The sequence below is a fragment of the Myiozetetes cayanensis genome, unplaced genomic scaffold (genome assembly GCF_022539395.1).
Source record: "Myiozetetes cayanensis isolate MyiCay16 unplaced genomic scaffold, myiCay2020 scf5-8, whole genome shotgun sequence".
Classification (NCBI taxonomy): domain Eukaryota; kingdom Metazoa; phylum Chordata; class Aves; order Passeriformes; family Tyrannidae; genus Myiozetetes; species Myiozetetes cayanensis.
The window spans coordinates 4,277,058-4,299,089 of NW_026087742.1; the positions used below are offsets into that span (position 1 = coordinate 4,277,058).

The 22,032-nt window shown below is 51.1% G+C and overlaps 1 protein-coding gene across 1 annotated transcript; it reads left to right on the forward strand.

The window, feature by feature from the left end:
- Nucleotides 1-1,466: 1,466 nt before the first annotated feature.
- Nucleotides 1,467-17,376, forward strand: CD101 (CD101 molecule). Its single transcript, XM_050334156.1, has 9 exons — nt 1,467-1,527; nt 2,641-3,018; nt 3,935-4,355; nt 6,249-6,628; nt 7,389-7,772; nt 8,674-9,078; nt 13,450-13,854; nt 14,710-15,105; nt 16,756-17,376. Exons 1-9 carry the CDS (start codon nt 1,467-1,469, stop codon nt 16,956-16,958), a joined length of 3,033 nt encoding a protein of 1,010 aa, XP_050190113.1. The 3' UTR covers nt 16,959-17,376.
- Nucleotides 17,377-22,032: the final 4,656 nt, after the last annotated feature.

Genomic DNA, 22,032 nt, shown 5'->3' on the forward strand with positions numbered 1-22,032 from the left:
GAGTGTCAGGGGGCAGGTGGGATCCTGCAGAGACCTCTCTGCCTGCTGCAAAAGGCCATCCCCTGATCTGGATTTGGCTTTCTGGAGAGCTGTGTGGTGCTATGGGAGCTGTGTGCCCAGGCTGATGAGGAGCTGGCTAATGGAGGGTTGAGCCTTGCAGCAAGGGAGGGGTCTCTACCTCCATCTCCTGGCCCTTCAGGCAGTCATACGAGTTGATTTTTTTTTTTTTTAATGGGGAAAAGAGGGACCTTGTGTTTGTTTTGGTTCGTTACACGAATCTCATTCCGTCTAGGAGCCTCCTGGGATCAAGCAAGAGGAGTTGTTTTACAGTTGGTTTTTGCTTGTGAATCCCTGAGCTAATTTAGTCACTCAGTCAATTCCTTCGGCATCACGGTGGGAGCAGCATGGCTCAAGGGTAAATGCTTTGTGCTACCAACCTTTCTGGGGAAAAAAACCCCAGCAACCCCAAAACAAACAAAACAACCTCCTCCCCGCCAAAAAAACTAAACCCGATCTCCCCCCACAAATAACTTCAGAGAATATCTCTGGGTTGAACTCATCTCCAACGTTTGACTGCGTGCCTAAGAGACTGGGTTTTTCCTGCCCAGGATGTGTCCCTCTCAGCCTCCCACCAATGTCCCTGGCACCTGCCAATAGGAGGAGCAGCATGTCCCAGGCCATGTGGTTCTGATGACACGATGCCACAGCACTTGTCTCTGGGATTGTGCCGGAGCCTCCTGGTCTTACCCTTCCAGAGCAGCTCCTCGTGGTCTCATCATCCTTGTGAGCATTGCTGGGCCGGGATCCCCCAAATCCAGGTGCCTGCCCATGGAATATGCATATAGGATAACATTCCTGGGTGATTTCTGGCTCTGTGGCGACCCTTCAGGAACAGATAAGTTGACTGGACTGGCTGTTATGATGGAGAATCTCCTGATCGTGCAACTGATGGGCTGGTGGGGGTGCTGTGAGAGAGACAGCCCACTTGGGGTGCCCTACTGCACCCTGAGGCAGAGCTGGATCAGCCATCTTCAAGGAGCACCCCAACCTGTACATAAGGCATCATGCTGCTGTCTGCAGTTACGGGAAATAAATAGCTGCAAGAAGCTTCAGCCCCAGAAATCTGCCTCCCTCCACGCCTCCCTGGAATCCAGCCCCTTGCCCCCGCTGCTATCAGAGGGGCTGCTGTCAGACAGCAAACCCACAGTGGGCACCTGGCACAGACACGGTGGCAGAAGGGGCTTTGGGCATCATGCTTGCCCAGGCGTCTTGGGGATGGGGTGCTGGCTGTCACCTCCAGAGGGTGTCACTTTGCTGTTGCACTCCACGCCCTAAGCTCTCTCTAAGTAGGGGAAACCACCACTGACAGGCAATTTCCTCCCAGTCACTTTCGGAATAGCAGGGTGGCTGTCGCCATCGCCCATGAGAACCTACCACCGCCCCTCTGGCAGGGGATCCAAGCAGAGATGATTCCAGTGGGACTGGCACAGTGCCTGGAGGCTACCTTCCTCTTCCTCCTCCTCCTGGGTGAGTGCCCTGCCCGGTGGTAGGGGCTTTCTTGGGGCACTTGTGGGGAAAGCAGAGCACCCCTTTGGTGCAGGTAGGTGGCTCAGCCAGCACTGCTCTGGCTTGGTGGCTGTGGGAAGAGGTGCACCAGCCTGTGCTCCCTTTTGCACTGCAATTTCACTCCAAAATAACAGCCCAAACCCTAACAGGGTTTCAGTAATGGACATACACATCCCTCTTGAGTGGCTGCTGGAGGTGTGGGGGGGTTATCTCATCCTCCCTTCCCTTGGGAAAGAATTTCTGAAGGTTCCTTAGGCTGTGCCATCACCAGCTCTCTTCTCAGGCCACCATGGTTGTTTTTTGACTCAGTATCCACGTCCAATGGGCATTTTGTTTAGTGTGCATGCCAAGAATCAGAATAGAATGAGTGTCACCTCTGGGAACTATGCATAAGGGGAAGGTTCATGGGTGGCCATCAGCTCCCCAAACCCTCTGCAAGCAGAAATGAAGGGAGCTCTTGATGTCCCCTCATGTCCCCTGCCTTCAGTGGAGCTCTTGCTGGCCCCCCTCTCCTGTGCTCTCCCCAGTTTCTGCCTGTGGAGTGCCTCGGCAGTATCCAGCCTGCTGCTTACCTCCACTGTTCCATGTCCCTTGGCTTCTGCATTGCAACTCCTTCTGAGGCAGTGGTTAGCTTTGGCACTTGCTTGCTTTCCTCCATGGTTTGTGCAGGACCTGAGTGCCTGGTCTTCTTAATTTTAACACGCCACAAGCTTCCTCCACTGATCTCGGCCTGGTTGCTGCTCCCTCTACAATGCTGACTGAGAGATGCTCTTCAGGCATGAATGGGCCTGGCAGCCCTCTCGCCATGATCCTGTGCTCTCTGTTGTGTGACCCCCAGCGTGCTAGGAGAGAAGAAGTTCAGGGGTCTGTCATTATATGACTTGTTCTTGAAGCTGAGAGAGGTGTGAAGTCCCTCGGACTTGGTGCTTCAAAGAATGAGGCTGCACAGCAATTCTTTTCAGTGCTGTGCTGCGGTCCCATGCGTGCCCAGACCCACTGTCATTTTGGGTGTGCAGCCCCCTCGGGTGGCACATGCCCCTGCAAACACCTGTGCTACCTGCTTGCTGACTGCAGGTCTGACCTCTGGCCAGCGGCTGGTCACCGTTCAGCAGGGGCCCCTCTACCGCGTGAGGGGGTCCCACGTCACGCTGTGGTGCAAGGTGAGCGGCTACCAGGGCCCGGCGGAGCAGAACTTCCAGTGGTCCATCTACCTGCCCTCAGCCCCGGAGCGGGAGGTGCAGATCGTCAGCACCATCGACCCCTCGTTCCCCTACGCCATCTACACCCAGCGCGTGCACGGCCGCGGGATCTACGTGGAGCGGGTGCAGGGGGACGCCGTCCTGCTGCACATCACGGAGCTGCAGGACCGGGACGCCGGGGAGTACGAGTGCCACACGCCCAACACCGACGAGAGGTACTTCGGGAGCTACAGCGCCAAGACGAACCTCTCAGGTGGGTGCTGGAGGAGAGCCCCGTGCCCTGCTGGACAGAGGTGGTGGCAGGTTTCTGCTGTGTCCCCACGTTTGCACTGGGGAGAAGTGCTCACCTCTGGAGCTCTGGGGAAAGGGGTGATTAGTGGGGCTGGTGGACACAAATTTTCCTTCTCTCTCCACTGTGGGATTGCTGAGGTAGGGATGTCCAAATATCCCCTTGCAGGTTCTCTGGCTATTGCCTCCCAGCCAGGGCAAGGGAAGGGAGAGGAAACCTCTGCTCTCCCATGGCCTGACTTTAACTTCAGCTCCTGATGCAGACTCAGCATGTCACAGCTAAGCATTTAGGAGGGCAGGAGTTTTCAGGTTCTGTGCATTAGTTGTTGGTGTTCCCAGGTCAGATTGTGGGAATTGACCCAAGTGAGATACCCATAGACAGAGGAAGGTAGCAAGCAGCTCTTGCAGAGCATTGGGTGAGGGGAGGCAATGGGTTGGAGAGGCAAAATAAAAGACCCTACTGTGAGCCCACCAAGCCTATATGGTGGTATGATACTTCTACTTGGTGTTCAGCCCTGTTTTCTCCTTTATCTTGGTGTTGTACCAGTTTGCATTTGGGGTAGTGAGGGCATAGACTTTACTCTCCTTGGGGTTGCCTAATTAATGCTGACTGTAGTTTGACTGTAGAGTGTACTGCAAAAGATTCACTTTTCTTTCTTCCCTGCTGAGATTTTAGCCGTGTCACACCTCAACATAAGCTGATGGAAGCCTTGTCATATAGCTACAAAAGATATCTCTCATATACTGTCAGATCCCTTAGGGCCTGGCTGTGATTTTTTGGGGGTTGTCCTATGCAGGGCCAGGAGCTGGACTCAGCAATTCTCACAGGTCACTCTCAACTCAGGATATTCTATGATTGTGTATTTCTCCCCCATGCTCAGTGATTGCAGACACCCTCTCAGCTTCCATGGCACCCCAGGTCCTCACCTGTACTGAAGGGAATGCAGTGGAGCTCACCTGTGAGGTGTCCAAGTCCACCATCCAGCACACGCATCTCTCAGTTGGCTGGTACCATCTTCAGGGAGCAGGAGAGCACAATGCTGAGGAGGTCCTCATCCTCTCCAAGGACTTCATCCTGAAACCAGGGCCCTCTTACGTGCAGAGGTTTCTTGAGGGGGATGTGCGGCTGAACAAGGTTGGGAACACCACATACAAGCTCTTCCTCGGGGGAGTGAAGCCATCAGACCATGGGCAGCTGTACTGTGAGGCAGCCGAGTGGATTGAGGATCCTGACAAGACTTGGAAGGATATCTCCCTCAAGCAGACAGAGAGGACATCACTGACAGTCCTGAGCCAGGGTAAGTCCCTTGCAAACTCACATGTTGGCTCCAACTCTCTTGTGCATTCAAGGCTCTACTGCAGCAGCTTCAGTGCCCTTCACTTGCTGCCTCTGTCACAGCCTAGGGACATGCTGGTGGGTCTGGCAGCCTTTGCTGGGCTCTGAGGGGGTGGGCTGGGCTTGGCTCAGGGCTGTGGCAGCCCCTGTTTCAGGAGCTGTTGGTGCTTCACACTTTGGATGTTCATGCAGCCAAATCTCAAACAAATCACGCAGTCTCGCAGAGCCATGTGAGGTGTTAGCAGAGAGAGTAGAGTGTGCCTGCAGCAGCCTGGCCCCTTGGCAGCGTTAAGCTCCAGGGTGCAGAAAACTGTGTTGTTAGACTGCCTCCAGGGTCTTGTGGCCTTAAAGTACACCACAGGGAGCTGCTTGTCAGCCACAGGCATGGAGGGACATGGGGATGTACTGCATGTGCTGCACAGCTCCGATGCCTGTTGGGGGTGACTTGTCTGTCCATGCAGTCAGCAGTTTGACAGTTTCCAGAGCAGCTGGTTCTGCTGTTTATTAGGCTATTCCTCTGAGCACCCTGCCTGACATCCCTCCTGCCACAAGCCCTTTGTTGGCTGCCGTCCCTCACCCTGCTCTTCCCCCAGGAGTGTGTGAGTAGCTGCACCCAGAGAAAGGGAAAATCTCTTTCCCAACAGTAAGTTTTACTTCAAAGCAGCCAAGACAGGACTGTGTCTAGTTGATGTCCATCAACATATGCAAGAGTAGGCAGTAAAACAGGAGAAAGTCTTCAACTGAAAAGGTGCCTGGAGAGGTGTTGTATCCTGTCCCTGTGGCTCAGGGCAGATGGAGAAGGCTACAGAGCTGGGGTGGTGAGGGGAACCTGTGTCTCATGGGAGGGTGGTGAGTCAGAGCAGGAAACCAAAGAAATGGCTGGGTAAGAACCAAGCACCCTGTATGGGGCTCAGGGGAGCAAGGTATTGGGGGAGGGAAGTGTGGTCTCCCCTTATCACAGTCTTTGTCCTGAAACCTGGCTGACTAGCAAAGTTTTATTCCTCTTATTGCACACTGTTTGCAGCAAAGGCTTTCCAGGTCTGCTGCTGCCTGGGAAGAAATGGCAGCCAGTGTGCTTCCCTGCATCTGCTTGGTGAAGAGGCACACTGGTAGGGTGTGGCTTCAGGTACCAGTGTCATGGGGTCATTTAGAGAAACCTTGTCAGAGCTTGGTATTTATCATGTGGTGTCTGTTCAGGGTAGAAGGGAGGTGACAGTGGTAAGAGGGCATTATGGTGGCAGGTGTTCAAACCTTCCACCAAACCTCTAGCACCCAGTGTGGGAGCCCAGGCTGCAGAACTGAGCACCCCATCAAACTGGGAGCCAGGAACCACTCTGACCGCAGTTAACAGTTTCACTGGTTTCCATAAACTCTCCAGCAAATATTTAGGAATGCCAGACATATCTACAGCAGCTGGGATTCCTGTTTGCAAACTGTCTATGAACCAGTGTTTAAATTCACTCTGGGTGCTCTGCTTTCAATAAGTTATTTGAGACCTTCCAACTGTGATCTGGGAGGTGCTCTGTTCTACTTCCAAACTACAGCCTTGCCCTTGTTTTTAGACTTGCAGGGCACCATAGTGACACTCTGAAGTGGGGAGCTCAGCTCCTCAGGGCTCTGGCACTTCTTCCACCTGCAACTGCTGCTTAGTGCCTGGAAATGGCAACCATCTCCAGGGTTTGTTATGTCCCCATGGACAATGTTTGCTATCCTGATCACTTTTCCAATGAAAGAAAATGTTTCAATGGAGAATTCCCTCCTGTTGCTCTCTGCAAGGCCATCATTGGTGCTGCCCTGTAGGAGGGAAGCATGGGAAGAGCCACTCATCACCCTCTTTGTTTTTGACTGTCAACAGGCAGAGACCTCTCTGTGGACATTGCTGCTGCTGAAAGCTCCCTTTCTGAAGGGGACACCTTGCAGCTGAATTGCATGGTGGAAGCTCAGAAGAGCAGCAGTAGGCACTTCCAAGTGATTTGGCTCCTCAACGGCATGGAAGTGGCCAGGGTTGACCCCCATGGGGTATGGACTTGGAAGGAAGAATATGAGGAGAGAGCCAAGCTGGGGCAGCTCCGAGCACTCAAGCCAAGCAACACGATTTATGCTCTCACCATCTCTGAGGTGGGGCTGAGGGACAACGGTACATATCACTGCTCTGTGTCAGAAATGGAGACTCCTGGAGAACTGCACGGCATCCAAACCAATCTGTCATCAGGCATCCAAGTCATCGTGAAGCCGATAGGTCAGTAAATCCTAATGGCTGCTCTTCTGGGTAAAGTCTGTGGGATCCTTGGCTGGGGAATGCTCTAAGTCTGGGCTCACCTTGACAGGGGCAACAAGAGTGCAAATATGCAATAGTTTTTGGTAGATAATGGGAAAAGCATTTGCTCTGGCAAACATTAGCATGACAGATGCAGCAGCTGTCAACAAAGTGTAAACCTTTAGCTCAGTTTCTCTGCAGTAAGTTTTGGGGCAAATAGGTAGAATTCTGGGCAGTCTGGGTCCTCCTATGTCTTTGCTACATAAAATTGTGATCGATGCCTGTTGCTGCTCCTGAGTATCAGAGGATGACCCAGCAGAACAGGTACTTCTGGAGAGGGGGTTCACTGCCACTTCCATCAGGGTGCTGTCCCTGTTGTGGAAGGATGGCTTATGAGAGACTACTCGAAGAAAGGTGTGTAGGAGACTCCTAGTTTTCTTGTCATAGCTAGATGACTATTGTCATGTAGCAACAGCTGCCCATTTTTTAAGCATTTCTTTATGCATTCATGTCCCAAGAAAGATGTTAAACTGGGAAACAAACAAACAAACAAACCCAAACCCCACAAGGATTTCTCCAAATTCGTAAGAAAAGGCTGGTTGAAAATTTCAGACAATCCCTCAGTTCCTTTCCTTTCCAATGTCAAGAGTTTGCTAGTCTTTCAATCTAATGCCACAGTACCTCTGGCTTTCTCTGAGGAGCACAACAACTTCCTCTCCAACTTGCTGGCTGTTGTTTGCAGAGAGCCGCGTATGCCTGTCCGTGTCCACCAGCACGCCGCAGGTCACAGCAGGAGACTCCCTGATCCTCCACTGTGAGGTGCAAGGAGCCACCAGCGCCATGTCTGTGCAGTGGTGGCACCTGCCCCCACAGCGCCCGGGTCCCGGGGTGCTGGTGGCCACCATGGAGCAGGATGGCAGCCTAAGGCTGGGGAGCACCTACCAGGATGGCAGGACTCGGGGGAGCCTCCGACTGGAGAAAGCGAGCTCTGGCACTTTCACCCTGGTAATCCCCAGCACACTGGATGAGGATGATGGTGGGAAGTACAGATGTGAAGTAACAGAGTGGTCCCGAGGCCAAAGCTGGACAGAGCAAGGGGAGACAACAGTGACAGTCAGTTCCATGGGTAAGTTGGGTCATCCCTGTTTCTGGATTGGAGGCAAAGCTGGAGAAGGAGGTGGACACGTCAGTAGGACATAGGCCTGCTGTGCCCTGAGGGCTGCTGCTGCAAGGCTGATCACTTGGCCCTGGTGTCCTTTAGATTACCTTTCTACCAGGATGCTGGATTGGAGGAGACAAGTGGGACACAAGAGCTAAAATGCCCGTAGACCTGAACAGCAGTGGCTTGTTCAACAGGTCTTTCTGACCGTCTCCTTACCTTGAAATAAAAAATATCTGTTCTAACAGCATAATTACTTAGAGTAATTAAGCTCAGCAAAGGCACATGCTGAGTTGTCTGGTGGTCTTTGTCAGAGATACACCCCTGGTGCTGGCATCTGATTGTTTCTCGTGCCCACTCGTCTGAGTGCAGAGCTGCTAACCTCCCTGGTGTGCAATGCCCATGTTTCCTCTTTTAATTGCTGGAATGGGTGCCTGTGTGGAGAGACAGATTTTGGCTGTGGTTTAGGCTGGTTTTCCTTTTTTGTTGCTGGCTTGTGTGCCTGGGAGGATAGGTCTGGCCACGGGAGTTGTTCAGGTTTTGTGGCGTGTGTAAGGAAGCGGCAAACAGGACAGCAGCATCAGTGGAGGATCCCTGGCTCCTTGCCATGGTGTGGGACTGAGCACCCTGGAAGAGAGGGTACTCAGGGTTGTCCAAGGGACTGGGAGAGTGAGGGTGGGATAGGAGTGGGCCACACGGGGCTGGAAGAGCACAGTGCAACTAAGTGAGTGTGGCACTGGGAGAGGAGCAGCAGGACTGCTGGCCTCCATGGGGTTTTGATGGCTGGGGCAGTGTGGGAAGGGTGATGAGGAAATGGCACGGGGCAGGATTTCTGTCCTGGTGCCAAGGGCTCTCTCCTCCCGAGCAGGTCTCAGTCTTCATGCCATGCTGAGAAGCCGAATTGCCACCGTCAGGTATGGGCAAAGTTTTGAACTCGTCTGCCAAGTGAGCGCCAACTACAGCCTTGAGGAGGTGCCGACGTCCGTGCGGTGGCTCTTCCAGCCCAACCCACCCACCAGCCCCTACCATGAGCTGGTCCAGGTCTTTCCCAGTGGCACTATGGCCTGGGTGGCAGCACAGTCACACTTCAAGGAGAAAGCCCAGCTCATGAAGGCTGACACCTCCTTCAGGCTGCACATCCACAGTGCTGTGGCTGCCGACGAGGGGACTTACCAGTGTGAGGTGGAGGTCTGGAGGAGGAATGTCCTGCCCCTGGGGCAGCCAGCGGCCACCACCAGGTCCAATGCTGTGGGGATAAAGGTGGTGATGCCAGGTAAGCAGTGCCTTCATCAGAGGTCTCTCCTTCTGCAACTTTGAATGAATCAAAGGTGGCCAGGGCAATCAGGACCACTGATGTCTGGGGTGTCCCCAGCAGGGTCACCTCCCAGGGCTGAGGAGGTGGTGCTGCCTGCTCTCTTGCTTCCTCAGCACCTGACAGCAACACTGGAGGTAAATTTGGCTTTGGCAAATGGCAATATCTATTTATTTGCAGATTAGGTTAAGCATCTAGGGATCAGCCCTGCCACTAGGATTTTAAGCCTTGTTTCTGGAAAGAAGTAGTGCCCCCAGAGAAGCCCAGTTGAATGGTGGGGTGGATATGAGGTATCCCCCCCATGGTGTGGGCTTCTGGAGGACAGTGGAGAGAGACTGGAGCCCAAAGCTGCTGGGATGTCTGTGTTCCCCAAGCTTCCTCCAGTGTATTCAATGTGTGCTGAGAAAGCACCAGGGCTCTCTGACAGGCTGGGAGCCAGCACTGAGCCACAGGCTCTGTGGGGAGGTATCTCCTGCTGAGCACGTGTGGGATGCGCAGCAGAGGGACCCTGTCCAGGGTTCCCTTTTAGGCCACCACTGCAGGCAGGGCCTGTGCGGCCACTGTGCCTGCCAGCATCACTCTGGGAGCCTCATCCTCATGTGGAAAAGAGATGTTGCAGACAGACGTCAGCCCGTCGTGTGCCTGCTCCCTGCCACCCTGGCAGCACCATGGTGTCAGCTTGCCCTGCTCGTGGATGGGGCTGCTGGAGGAGCTGAAGGGTTTGTCCTGGGCAAAAGCTCTGAGCATGAGGAGGCAGGTGTAAGAATACAGCTTGGTTTATTTTTTTGCACTCATTTCTGTTCTGCCAGCAAAGGGGGGGGTTCTTGCTCTTTTTTTCACGCATCAAGTGCTCCTTCCTCTAAATCCTCAAATTTTTGGAATCACAACCCAGTGAACTGAAATTATGTGCTTTCCGTGTTTTTTAACTGATGGGTTTGCTGTAGCGTGAGCTAATACATTTCCTTCCCTCTTCAGACTCATTTCTGTGGTGTTCTCCCTCCTGCTCCACTGCTACTCTTTCCTTGTCCCTGTGGAGCTGGGTGCTGGGGTGCTCAGCTGGCTGAGCCCCAGCCAGCTGGGGCAGGGGGGCTGCAGGCTAAGGATGAGAATAAAGAGAATCTATGAGCATACATCTCTAGTGTAAATGGCATTAAGGTGAGCAGGTGTAATTGTAGATCATCTAGGCAGAGGAATGGCAGCAGGGACACTGTGAAGATACTACATTTGGCTCCAGATGTATTGCAGCTGTTGCTGGATACTGCAATGCTGTGAAGATGGTGGGAACTGGGAGAGGGTGATGCACAGTGGGAGGTGGCTGCCGGGTCTAGTACTGTCTCTCTCAGAAAGGTAGCATGAGCCAGCGAAGGATATTTGGTAAGGGAGAGAAGACTGGGAAGGAAGATGACTCTAGCAGCAATAGGGTGAGGCAAAGCTGCAGAAAATTAAGCTGCAAATCTTGAAAATCACCAGCACGTTTCTTCACATACAAAATCTTATAGCTGGAGCCTGCAGAGATACTGGAGGTCTTGACTTCTGCTTCCGCACTTCATTTACTTCTTGGTGTCACTTAGTGCTTTAGGACTTTACATTCCCTTGTGGATCTGGTCTGTGAATCAGTTTCAGACAGGAGGGACATGCATAAAACATTGCAACAGGTAGGGAAGAAGAGCAGGTCTTTTCCATTTCTGATTTTCTGTGTGGGTCACATAATTAGTGTCCTGGGCAGGCAGATGCTCTCACCAGCCTCTCAGTGCAGCCGCCTGCAGTGGCTTCCCCTGTCTCTGGAGTGAGAGGGAGACCTATTGTCCATCCAGCCAGCTGCCCATATGGGTCACTGCAGTGTCCATGCCCATCTGCATACTCCACTGGTCCTGGGCTGGGCAGGAAGCGTGGTGTCAGCAGTCAGGGTTCACAGGGAGACAGGCAGTGAGATGCTCAGCTTGGTTAATTAAATTGAAAATGAAAGGGAAAACAGCACACTGGCTTTGTGTGGGAAAGGAAGAGGCAGGCAGCTGCTCTGCTCTTTTGGTAATTGATCTTTAGCAGCAGAGAGAGGAGACCTGGAGCTGAAACAAAGGGGCTTTGCAGCAAGTGCTCTGCTTCCTCTTGAGGTGATCTCTGAGAACGTAGAAGCAATTTTACTCATCAAAATCAAGTGCTCAAGGCAACAGTTCCCGTGGCTCCTCTCTGAGCTCTAGCAGCTTTTCCTTTTCTGGAGCATTTTCTGCCCCAGCAGGTGTCAGGCTGGGCCATACTCCAGCAAGAGGCCCCCTACTCCCTCCTCCTCTGACACTTTACTGACTGGCTGAGTGGTATGCCTTGGTATTGAGCAGCTGAAGTTAAGAGTTAAGTATCTTATTTTTTCCATTGTGATCAGTTCACCTGTCACAGAAACACAGGATGGCAGAGCTTGGCAGGGACCTCTAGAGGTCACCTGGTTCAAACACCTGCTCAAGCAGGGCCACGTAGAACAGGCTGCCAGAGACTGTCCCCAAGCAGCTTTTGAGTGTGTCCAGTGTTCCCCTCTGAAGATTTGTGCTTCCACAGAGCTGGCTCTGGGATGGGTATGCTTTTAAGTACTGAAGTTGGAAGACATCAACTTGAATATAGTTTCTAAGTGTGCTCAAATCTGTGTGATCTCTGTGCAGTGGATCCGAGGAATTTGCACAGCTTCCTAATTACAGTGATTGCTTTCCCCTCTCTTCTGCTTCTTGCCCATACATGTTTCTTTACAGAGGAAATATACACTGTGAAATACAGGACAGCACTTTGTTGATCCCTTGGGAGCAGCTACCTCCCCTACCTCCTTGTGAGTGTTGCTGTGGAGACAGTAAGCAGTTAGTGGGACTTGTGCAAGTCCCTCTGTGGAGGAAACTGTCAACCTTTTGGTGACAATGTGTCTGTCTGTAGAGAGAAGGAAGAGCAAGAGGGTCCAAACAGCAGCATAAGTGGATGTGAGCAGGGAAATTTTGCTGGCAAATTTGATATAGAGGCAGAGGCAATTTACAGGAGTGTCAAGAGCCATCAGTTGGGATATCTTGTATTGACCCGTCTCAAGAGGCAGTGAAGGCCTCTGAAGTGGATTGGTTGAGTTCTGAGAAGAAATGCTTGAAGGAAGGAGAAATGCTCAAGCTTTCTCCCGTGGTGTCCCTTTTCTCTATCAGACCCTGTAGGAGAAGACACAGTTCCCTCCTGGTCCAAAGTCCTCTCCATAACCTGCTGCCGTTGCATCCTTGGGAAGAGCTGTGGAGGAGAGCACCCTGCTGAGCCTGTGGCCAAGGGCAGCGGTCTGAGACACTCTGAGGGAGCATCTCAGTGTGTCCTCTGCAGCCTGTCCCCAAAGCAGTACCCAGGGGCTGAGCTTAAGGGAGCTCAGTTATCCCCAGCCTCCACGACCCGCTGCTCAGCTTGAATGCCAGGAATGCCCTGAGAATGGAAACTCAGCCTACAGTCCCTTAGTCTGATGGTGTCTCATGCTGAGTAATTTCTGCCTACCCATGGCAGATACCTGTGTGTAATCCTTCCCCTGACTGCTGGGGGAAGATTGAGGGGAAATGCAGGAGGCTGAAGGATCTTTAAAGACACCAGTTTGCAGCCTTTCCACTGCTGGAGGAGATGGAAAGGTACCAGCAACAGGTGATGTGCTGTGGGAAGAGGGTCCCTCAGACCAGGGGTTGTACAGGCACGTAGGGAACAACAGTGTAGGCTGCCTGGGGGCAGAGCTGCAGGCAGCATCACAGCTCTGCTCTCCTCAACTGAGCAGTGCTCAACTGGGTATAATCACAGCGGATGTGCAGGACTCTGTCATGTGGGTTTGGATTAATAACCACAGCAAACACCTGAGATGGCAACTGTTAGTGAAACCCATACAGACTTTGTTGTCTCTCTGTGATGAAAGACACTTGTTCACAGTCTCCAAAGCTGTGGGTTGGTTTTGTCACGTATATGTGAACCTGCTGATGGAAACAGTGGTAGACAGACACATTTGCTTCAGGTAGAGGCTTTGACTCCAAGCTCCAACACAGTGGTTGCCTCCATCCCCCATTCCCACTCGTGGTTTCCAAGGCACCTCATCTGCTACTCTCCTGCCCAGTAACACCCAGCTGTAATTCCCTGCCATTGTTCAGTCAAGGATGTGTGGATTTACTCTTTCCCTCCTTCCCCCCTCCTCTCCTCCAGCATTCCCTAATGAGTCTTTTTTTCTCTACACACCCTCTTCCTCCCTTCTCTTTCAGTGTGTTTTTCTCAGGACAATCCTATTCCTCTCCTTGACAGCATCCCTGTATTAGCAGCTGCAGCCAGCATTACTATTATTTTGTTTCTCCATTTTAGAAAGCAAGCTTCAAGTTTCCACACAAAACAGTTCTGTGGAGGTTGCCAGCAGTGCTGACACGGCCATCGAGTGCAGGATTGTGTTTGCCCAGAATAATTCACAGCTCGCTGTTACCTGGTACCTCCTGCCGCCTCTGGCAGATGGGACTCCCGTGCAAATTGTCAGGGCCAACTACAGCAGCGTACTGGAATACGGGCCTGAATTCAGCTCTCCTGCACAAAAGTCCCGGTTCCTGAACCAGAGGGTGTCCAACAGTGAATTCTGGCTGCAGATTCTGTCTGCAAACCTCGGGGACCGGGGCGAGTATTACTGTGTGGTAGAGGAGTGGCTCTGGCTGGTAGATGGCTGGTACAAACTCGGAGAGGGAACATCGGGAAGGACCACGCTGGAGCTCAAGCTCCCAGGTGAGCAGGTGGTTGTCTCTTGTATAGGTGCTGCTGGAGAAGGCTGGATCATCTTATGACAGGCCCCCTGACAGGATTCTTCTAAGCTGGCAGGGCTTAGAAGCAGCGGCTCCTGCGTTGGGTCTGAGACATAGGGATGCAGGTGTTGTCAGTGCCTCTCAAAGGGAAATAGGGAATTAGGAAGATTTGCCACGTCCTCCCAAACCAACCCAGCTGCTATTTTTGCCACTGGCAGATGAAGTCAAATGCTTCATAACAGAGTGAATTGTAGCATTTTCTTTTCCCTCCAACATATGATGCAGTTGATTGGTTGTACAACACTGTGAATAGAGAATCTGCCCTTTCTTGGTGTTGAAGCATCCTGAAGCAAGACACTGGATTTTACTTACCCTGCAGCACATTGCTGCTGAGAAACAAGTCTGAGGGTTTAGCTGCTCCCGCCATAATCACTGCACTGCTAGAGTGCATCGTGGGTCTCCCTGGCTCAGTTCTTCCTTCTCTCAGCCTCACTTTGTTTATGGGTTACAACCCTAGATAAAGTGGATCAGAGAATTCCAGTTTCCTAAAGAGCTTTTGGGCCAAAGGATGCCTTATCACTTATTTGGAGCGGGTGGGAAGAATTACAGCAGAGGGTTGTGAAGGGGATGGGGGGCAGAGATGACAGGGAGGGTGACACCTCGGGGAGGATGAGTCACAGGAGCCTGGAGGTGTCCTGCAGAGGCCCCTGCAAAAGGCCATCCCAGTCCCCCATGCTTCACTCCAGAAGGTTTCCATTAGCCTGTAGGCACAAGCAGAAGTATTTCTATGGCAGTGTGCAACACCACAACATCTCTTTCTGCTTGCACCCTACCGCAGAGCGTGAGCTGCAGATGGAGAAAACCAACGACAGCCTCTCGGCGAGGGAGGGCGAGGAGGTGACGCTGCCCTGCCTGCTGCAGGGTGCCCACCTGCCCGACACCCGCCTCTCAGCCACCTGGTTCCAGATGAAGGAGAGCGGCCTCAGCAGCCCCCTGCTCATCCTGCACCACGACGGCACCATCCTGAGCCCGCAGCAGGGCCTGGCGGCGAGGCTGCACCTCCGCCGCCCCACAGCCGGTGACTTCAGCCTGACGCTGAGCCGCGTGGAGAGCGGTGATGCTGGGCTGTATTACTGCCAGGTGCAGGAGTGGCAGCAGCAGGGCGAGGGGAATGACTGGGCTCTGCAAGCCTCGGCGCGCTCAGGGTACACCCGGCTCACCACCATTCCGCCAGGTGAGGCTGCTGGGTGACAGGGCCTGCTCACCCTGCACTGTTCGTGTTCTCGTAGCCATGCTGGGGTGTGCGGGCAGGATGATGTCAGCTTCTCTGCTGGCTGCAATGGCAGACGTGCAGCAAAGCCAGGGGACTTGCTAAGGGATTGCTGAGGGGCTCACTGCTGGGGAGATCACCCGAGTGGTGCTGGGAGCCCTTCGAGTGGCACGTCCTGTGGGCCTGGTAGGGGAGGCAATGACATCCCAATCCTGCTCTTTTGCCAGGCTGAAACCCAGGTGTTTGGCACTGTAAACATTGGAAGTGGTGATCAGGTGAGATATAGAGAGTTCTGACTGTGAAGCATGTGGGTCCAGAGGTTCCCTTTGAGTGCATTTGTGCCTGCAGTGTTTTGTGGCTTGTGTACTGTCTACAGCACCATGGTCACAAATCCCTGCTCTCAGCTGAGGCACTGGGGCTGGAACACTAACTGTTCTGGGGAAAAAATCCTGAGTTTGAGTTTTCTGGCAAGTCTGTCTCCAGTGAGGTCTCTAAAAGCAGCCTCGTTCTCTCTGGGGTGAGTTGGGGTGCATGCTGGGTGCAAAGATAGAGGTGATATCTGCATGCAGAAGTTTAAATAAATAAAAGCAAAGGTTTCAGTCCAAAAGTGCACACAGTTTTTAGGGAGGTAACAGGAAAAAAGTACTCATGTTGCTGCTTTGGGGAAATAGGATGACCCATGTGGAGGAAAAAAATATAAACTGTGAAATCAATCATACTGCACCCAGCTGAGAGGATCCTGCAGTTCTTCTCATGCCTTCAGCTCTGGATCTGCCATGCCTGAAGCCAGCCCACCTGCCTTCATGGGGTTATAGCTTCTGCAGCAATTCCCAGTGCCAACCAGCATGGAAAGGGTGCTTCCACAGAAACCTCCCTTGTGCCTGCTACTGGCACAGGCACGGAGCCTACTCTCATGACTGCACCTACAGCAGAGCTAATCCAGATTTAATTGCAGGGAGAGGGACTGACAGCACTTCATTCCCCTGCTGCTGAGTTACTGCTCTTGTCCATCACAGCTCCCTCTAGCTCTCAGATTTCTCCTTCATCAGTTCCCTCTATCTCTTGTTACCCATTACTGGTGGAGTAACCATTACTAAAAATACTCAGTAACTGCTGGTAAATTCTCATCCAATTTTTGCATGAGTGTTTTTGCCAAGTGTTTTTCATGGTTTTCAGAAAATGCAAAAGAGGCAAGGAAGGGCAAGTCTCTGGGTGGGACAGGGACCTCTTGATCTGATTTCTTCTGTTTTTCTCTTGTCCCTTTTTGTTTAGTGGTGTAGCCTCTGACAGACCACTACTTCACCCCACTGTCACTGGTGGCAGGCAGGGACCCAGTGAGGTGAAGGGTGTGTGGCTTTTCCTTACTGAGTCTAGTCTGGAACAGGTTAGCTGAAGAGCTGTGCTGTTTCTGTTGGGATGTTTCAGATGAACAAGATGGGGCCTTATCTGACCTCTCTAGACAGAAAAACTGACGCAAATTACCTGGTTTCTCTCCCCCACCTCCTCAGGTAGCCTGAATTCATACAAAAATTGGTGGCTGTTAAAGACTGAGGGAAGATGTTTAAGAAGATAACTTGGGGCCTCACTTACTTTTTCTCTTCTTTTTTCCCCCAGAGTCAACTGTTATGTCTAGGATCTGCTCATCCCCATCACTGCTGAACTTCATCCTATGCTTACCACTGGTTCTGATCCTTCTCCTGGCCCTTGCTGTCTTCTGCTGGTACTACAAATATGAAAAAAGCAAGAAAGGAAACATCATAGGAAGCCAGCTGATGGAACTGGAAGGGAATAAAGAGGTCAAGACAGCTGGTCTATAGAGGCAGATGTAACTTGAAGCAGTGGAGCTGGACAGTTAAGGAGGACTGAATACTTGCAGAGGGGCTTTTTACTGCTTTGTAGCAGCTCTTGCAATGAATCCTTGAAATGGTGTGTTTGCTTCCAGTGGAATGAAGTGGCTTTGAATTACTGAGCAAGGGTTTTAGGGTTTTCATGACAAGTGTTCCTATCTCTCAGGTTAGATACCCACCCATTTCACACTCTGTTCATTGTGACATATTTGAGGTTCTTGCAGTACACATCTCCCACTGTGGATGGAAGTGGTGTTATTTCTCTGCAGGAAAAAGGGAAAAAAACAGTTCTTTTTGCACAGTGAGACAAAAGTATCAAATTGCTACTCATTTTAGACATCTTGACAAAATCTATGTGGTATGCAGGCTAAAAAAAGCAGTGGCAGAGCTGGTAATGGAGTATTGTGTCCCATTTGGCCTTTGGCCACCCTTTGCTCGGGAAGTTCTTGTTGGGGAGCCCAGCTGGTTCTGGGCTCTCAGTAAGCTGAAATACTGCAGATGGAACTTCTTACACCTGGCAGAGGGTTAACCACGGACAGTGGGGACTGTGACACAGTGGGTTTCCTGTTAGGAATGTCAGCCTATTGTGTTAGGACATGTGGCTGTGTGTCCAATCATGAGTTGTTATGATAGTGGTAAACCAATGCTGTGTGTACATGTGTCACCCCAGAACTGTATAAAGGTAGCTGCACTGTTGCAATAAGAAAGCTGCTGGTATCCTGAAACCCATGTCGCCCCCCGCCTCGACCACGACAAGTTCTTTTCATGTTCTTGAGAGCATCTATGCCCAAAGAGCATCTTCTCCAAAAGGAAATGTGTCTTCAACACAAAATCTGTCACTGGAACATGAGGACTGAGCAAGTCTGGCTGGGTCTGAAGAAAGTCCAGAGCAGGGACCCCACAGCCATACACAAAAAACCCAAAATCCCTTCACCCAGTGAAGGACTCGTCATGGTGTTTTGCATCCCAGGAGGAAGAAGGGGACACCAAGCCATCTTGGAGATAAGTGTACAAATTTTCTAGTTCCTTCCTTTGCTGGGACTGCTGTAGGAGAAGACAGCATCCAGGCCCTCATGTCTTGCTGTCTGTGGGTCAGGAAGCTGTGCACCTGGGACCTGGTACTGGACATGTCCAGTATGTCCCATGTAATAAAAAAGCCATGTGTGTGTTTGTGGGGCAGCTCCTCTGTCCTCTGGAATCTAGCTCAGGCTCACGTTTTCAAGGCTGAGGAGCTCTGCTACCTGAAGATTGTCTGGCTAATGCATTAGAGGAAAGGACGTTTCTATCCAGTCCCTATAAGCCAGGGGATATTCAACCCCTAATTGTGCAAAGTGGGATGTGGTCTCAGTGAGTTGGAAGGTCAGGTGTCAGGGTAATGCTCAAAGCACTGTCCTCAGACAGTGGCTGTAATTTTCTATACAGTAGCTGTGTAGAAATCATAGCAGACCTTTATGAACCTGCTTCCTTTGACCAGAGGGAGGTTTAGAGACACCACAGCTCTTCTAGATGATCTGTTCTTGTCCTTTGCTTTCTTTACAAATAGAAAAGCTGCCTGTTCTTTATCCTGAAGAACTGGTAGGTGCTTCAGTCCCTTGAAAAATGCATGTTTTGCAAACTTTTGAAGAGTACAGCTCCTGTTTCCCTGTTCAGCCCCCTCTGTCTGTACTGGCTGGTTCCAGTTTGTTCAGTCTTTCCCTGTGGGATGTGTTTTCTGGACCCGGTGCAGCTTTTCCCTTTGCTGCCCTGCCCCCAGCTGTCTCTCCCACAGTGTGAGTGCTCAGAGCTGCACGTGGGGCTCTCTACAGAGGTTTCCCCCCTGCCTTGAGGGTTATGTCCCATTTACACATCCCAGTAGGGTGCTTGATTTTCTGTGTGTGTGTGACAGCGCGGCACTGTCTGTGCTTGGCTCGCAGTCATCGGGCTCCTCTTCTGCAGATTTGCTGTCTAGCAAGTTTTTTCTTCACTGTATGCTCAGGCTGTTGGTTTTTCCTATCTAATTGAAACACTGTTTGCATGGGTATGTTGAACAGTTTTCCGCACCAGTTTGTGAAAGATCCTGCTGTCTGTTTGTCTCAGCCCTGTCTTGGTAGTGCTTTAACTCATGGACCAGTTTTGGTCTCTTTCACAGAGAAACAGATGCTCCCAGGACATTAAACTCCTGCAAGTTTTGTGAAAAGTGGATGAAGGAGAGGAGGCAGGCAAGTTGTCCCACCAAGGGGCAGCAGTGTGAGTTGGCTGCCTGGTGCCTGGCTCATGTTTAGGGAATACAGAAAGGAGAGGTAGGTGTGTTAGGACACAGGAAAGGAAAGAAGGAACCAGCTTTTACTAACAATTATTATCAATAAATCTGTGCACATAGTTTATCTGCCAATTTTGTGCTGTTTCTCCGTGTTTTCATTTGGGTTGTTTCCTCAGCTTATGAACATGCTTCACAACCCTTGGTAAAATCAAGAATACATGATGCCTACTGCTTACCTCTTCCCACAAGGCTTGCAGTCTTCTTGCAGAGGAGATAGGTAGGTCTGACGTGCTCTGGTTTTATTTAAGACAGACAAACAAAACCTTTTTTTTCGTTTGTGTTCCTCTAGGTGCTTGTAAGTACTTTGTCCCTGTATCTCCCTAAGGATTGCAGTTAAGAAGATGAGGGTGTTCAGGTTCCCTTTATTCTTAAATATAATTTTGCCCTTTTCTTGTGACCTACTGCCTCATACCTCCTCAGGTGTTATCGCAGCAAACCACTGACAGGTGGTTTGACATTCTTTATGTGGCTTAGAATGAACCTCATCAAGACCATCTATCTAGTCAAAAGTCTGACTTACTCAGGTTGCTGCTCATTACAGGAGTGCTGGGGACAGCCCCTACCATCCTGCCATCTGATCTTCATGTAAAAAGCTGCAGACTCTGCTGCAGCATGAGATTTTTTTGTCTAGTGGACTGGGGGGAAAAAAGGTGGTCCAAGAGAGGGAGGTTTCTCTATCAACAGGGCACTTTCTTCTCCTGTCCTGTTTTGGTTCACTTAATCAGAGGCCTTTCACACAGGTTTAGAGGTTTTAGTTTCAGTTTGTAAGTATGCCTAGGGCCTTGATGAAAGGGTCTGGAAGAAGAATGTGTGGTTTTGCAGTGGTAGGGTTTTTGCCTTTTTTTTTTTTTTTCTTTTTTTTCCCTGGCTTTGCTGTGTCACCACCATACCTTCCAGCTTTATTTTTAAGGTGTATTTTTTTCCATGAGTGAACTTATTGCAGCAAAAGCTCCAAAAGATGTGTGTGCTTGGTGGATCAGGGGGTGGTGTTGATTTTGCTACTGGGGCTCTTGGCCACCTTCACCCAGCCCCATCACCAACCTTTTGTTCAAATCCAGCCTGTGATGTAAAGTAAGAACAGCTGATAAAATACATAATGAGCTGTCATAGCACCTTGGGAGTAAACAGTGCAGCAGCATAGATGTTGCAGCAGCACAGCAGTGCCCCCGTTGCACCCCATCCCCCAGATGTGCCCTTGCCCTGGGAATGCCCTGTGTGAGGGCACCATGTGGCAGGAAGGCCCAGGGTCCTTTCACGAACTTTTAAAGCAAAGTTTGAAGGGGCTACAGGGCAACAGAAAGCTCGGTCCATTACGAGTTAATCCACTGGGAAGCAGTTGCATGGGGCTATAAAAACACAAACGCTGTGTTGTGTGTGGAGGTTTCCATAGGGAGCTATGGGAACATTAAGGCCAGGGGAGAGCAGCACAGGCACTGCCTCCCAGGCAAGGCAGCTCACCCCTACAGCTTGGCAGCCCCTCACTTGTTTGTATGGTGGATGATGTGAGCGTGGGATGGATGGGAGTATAAGCCTTACATTGCATTGCCTTCCTGGAATGCTTCTATGGCACCTGCCTTTGGGCAGGAGCCAGGCCAGTGCTCAGTCACTCCCCAAACATGCAGTGGGACAAAGCAGTGACTCTCACCTGCAGATGGGTGCATTGAGGACCTTTCTCTGTAAGGCTCCTCTATTCTGCAAGGAGGGAGGATGGGGAGTGATGAGCTGGTGGCTGTGCAGGAGTGCCAGGAAGTGGTTTGCAAGCAAAGAGACAGTTTGTTGCTGGTGTCTCAGGGTATCCTGGCCTGCCCTGTTTCCCTGGAGCAGAGGGCACAGCAGCAGTGTGCAGTCCTGTACTGCCAGGGCAAGGCTGCTGAGGAAGGTTGCCAAACTTTCAATAAATTATTCCAAACGAATGACTTGGAGTTCTCCTGGGATGTCCCCTCTCAAGCATCATCTCTTTATTACTTCCTATTAACTCTGAGTTGGTTTTGAAATTTGACATTCAGTTTTCTTCCTGTGATAAAATATTTAAAAACTGGAAATAGAAGAAGCAATTTTGATACGTGCTTTGGACTCCCTTGAGCATTCCATCTGGTTTCTGCAGCCCCTACTTGTTTTGTGTGTCCTTTGGCCTTGGTCTTTGGCACCTTAGACAAAGCAGAACCACTGCTAGGATTCTGAACCTTCCTTAATAATGAAGAAACTGCTGCATCATATCTACCTACTGCTGGGGGTTTTTTGTCCTTCTCCAGTCATCTGCTCCTCCCTCTTTTCTTTCAGCAGATAATGTGGCATTGCAGCCGTAATTATTGTTATAGTTGCAGTTACACATAATTGCATTTGCACAGGGCTGAAAAAGGCAGTTCTTACCCTAGAGTGATGCTTTCCATGGGAGAAGCGGTACAACTGTGAGGCTCGAGGTGGGAAGGGTATGTGAGAGGTAACACGGTATCTGGCTCGCTTTGCTGCCTCAGCAGCAGGAGGGACCAGCCCAGCCTCCTCCTTTTAGTCACCAGCAAAGAGGTTGGTTGTAGTGGTGTGGGACTGACAAGATAAATGGTCCCCTACCTGCCTGGGCATTTAAAAAAGCCAAATAAAAATCCTTCCATGGATGTGGTTTAAACCAAACACAAGTGTGTTTCTCTAGGAGCTCCTATGTAGAAATGCAAATGGTAAGGCAAGATCCAAACACTACTTGCTTCTGGGATCTGGACAGGAAAGAGAATAGTGCAAGCCACAGATTCA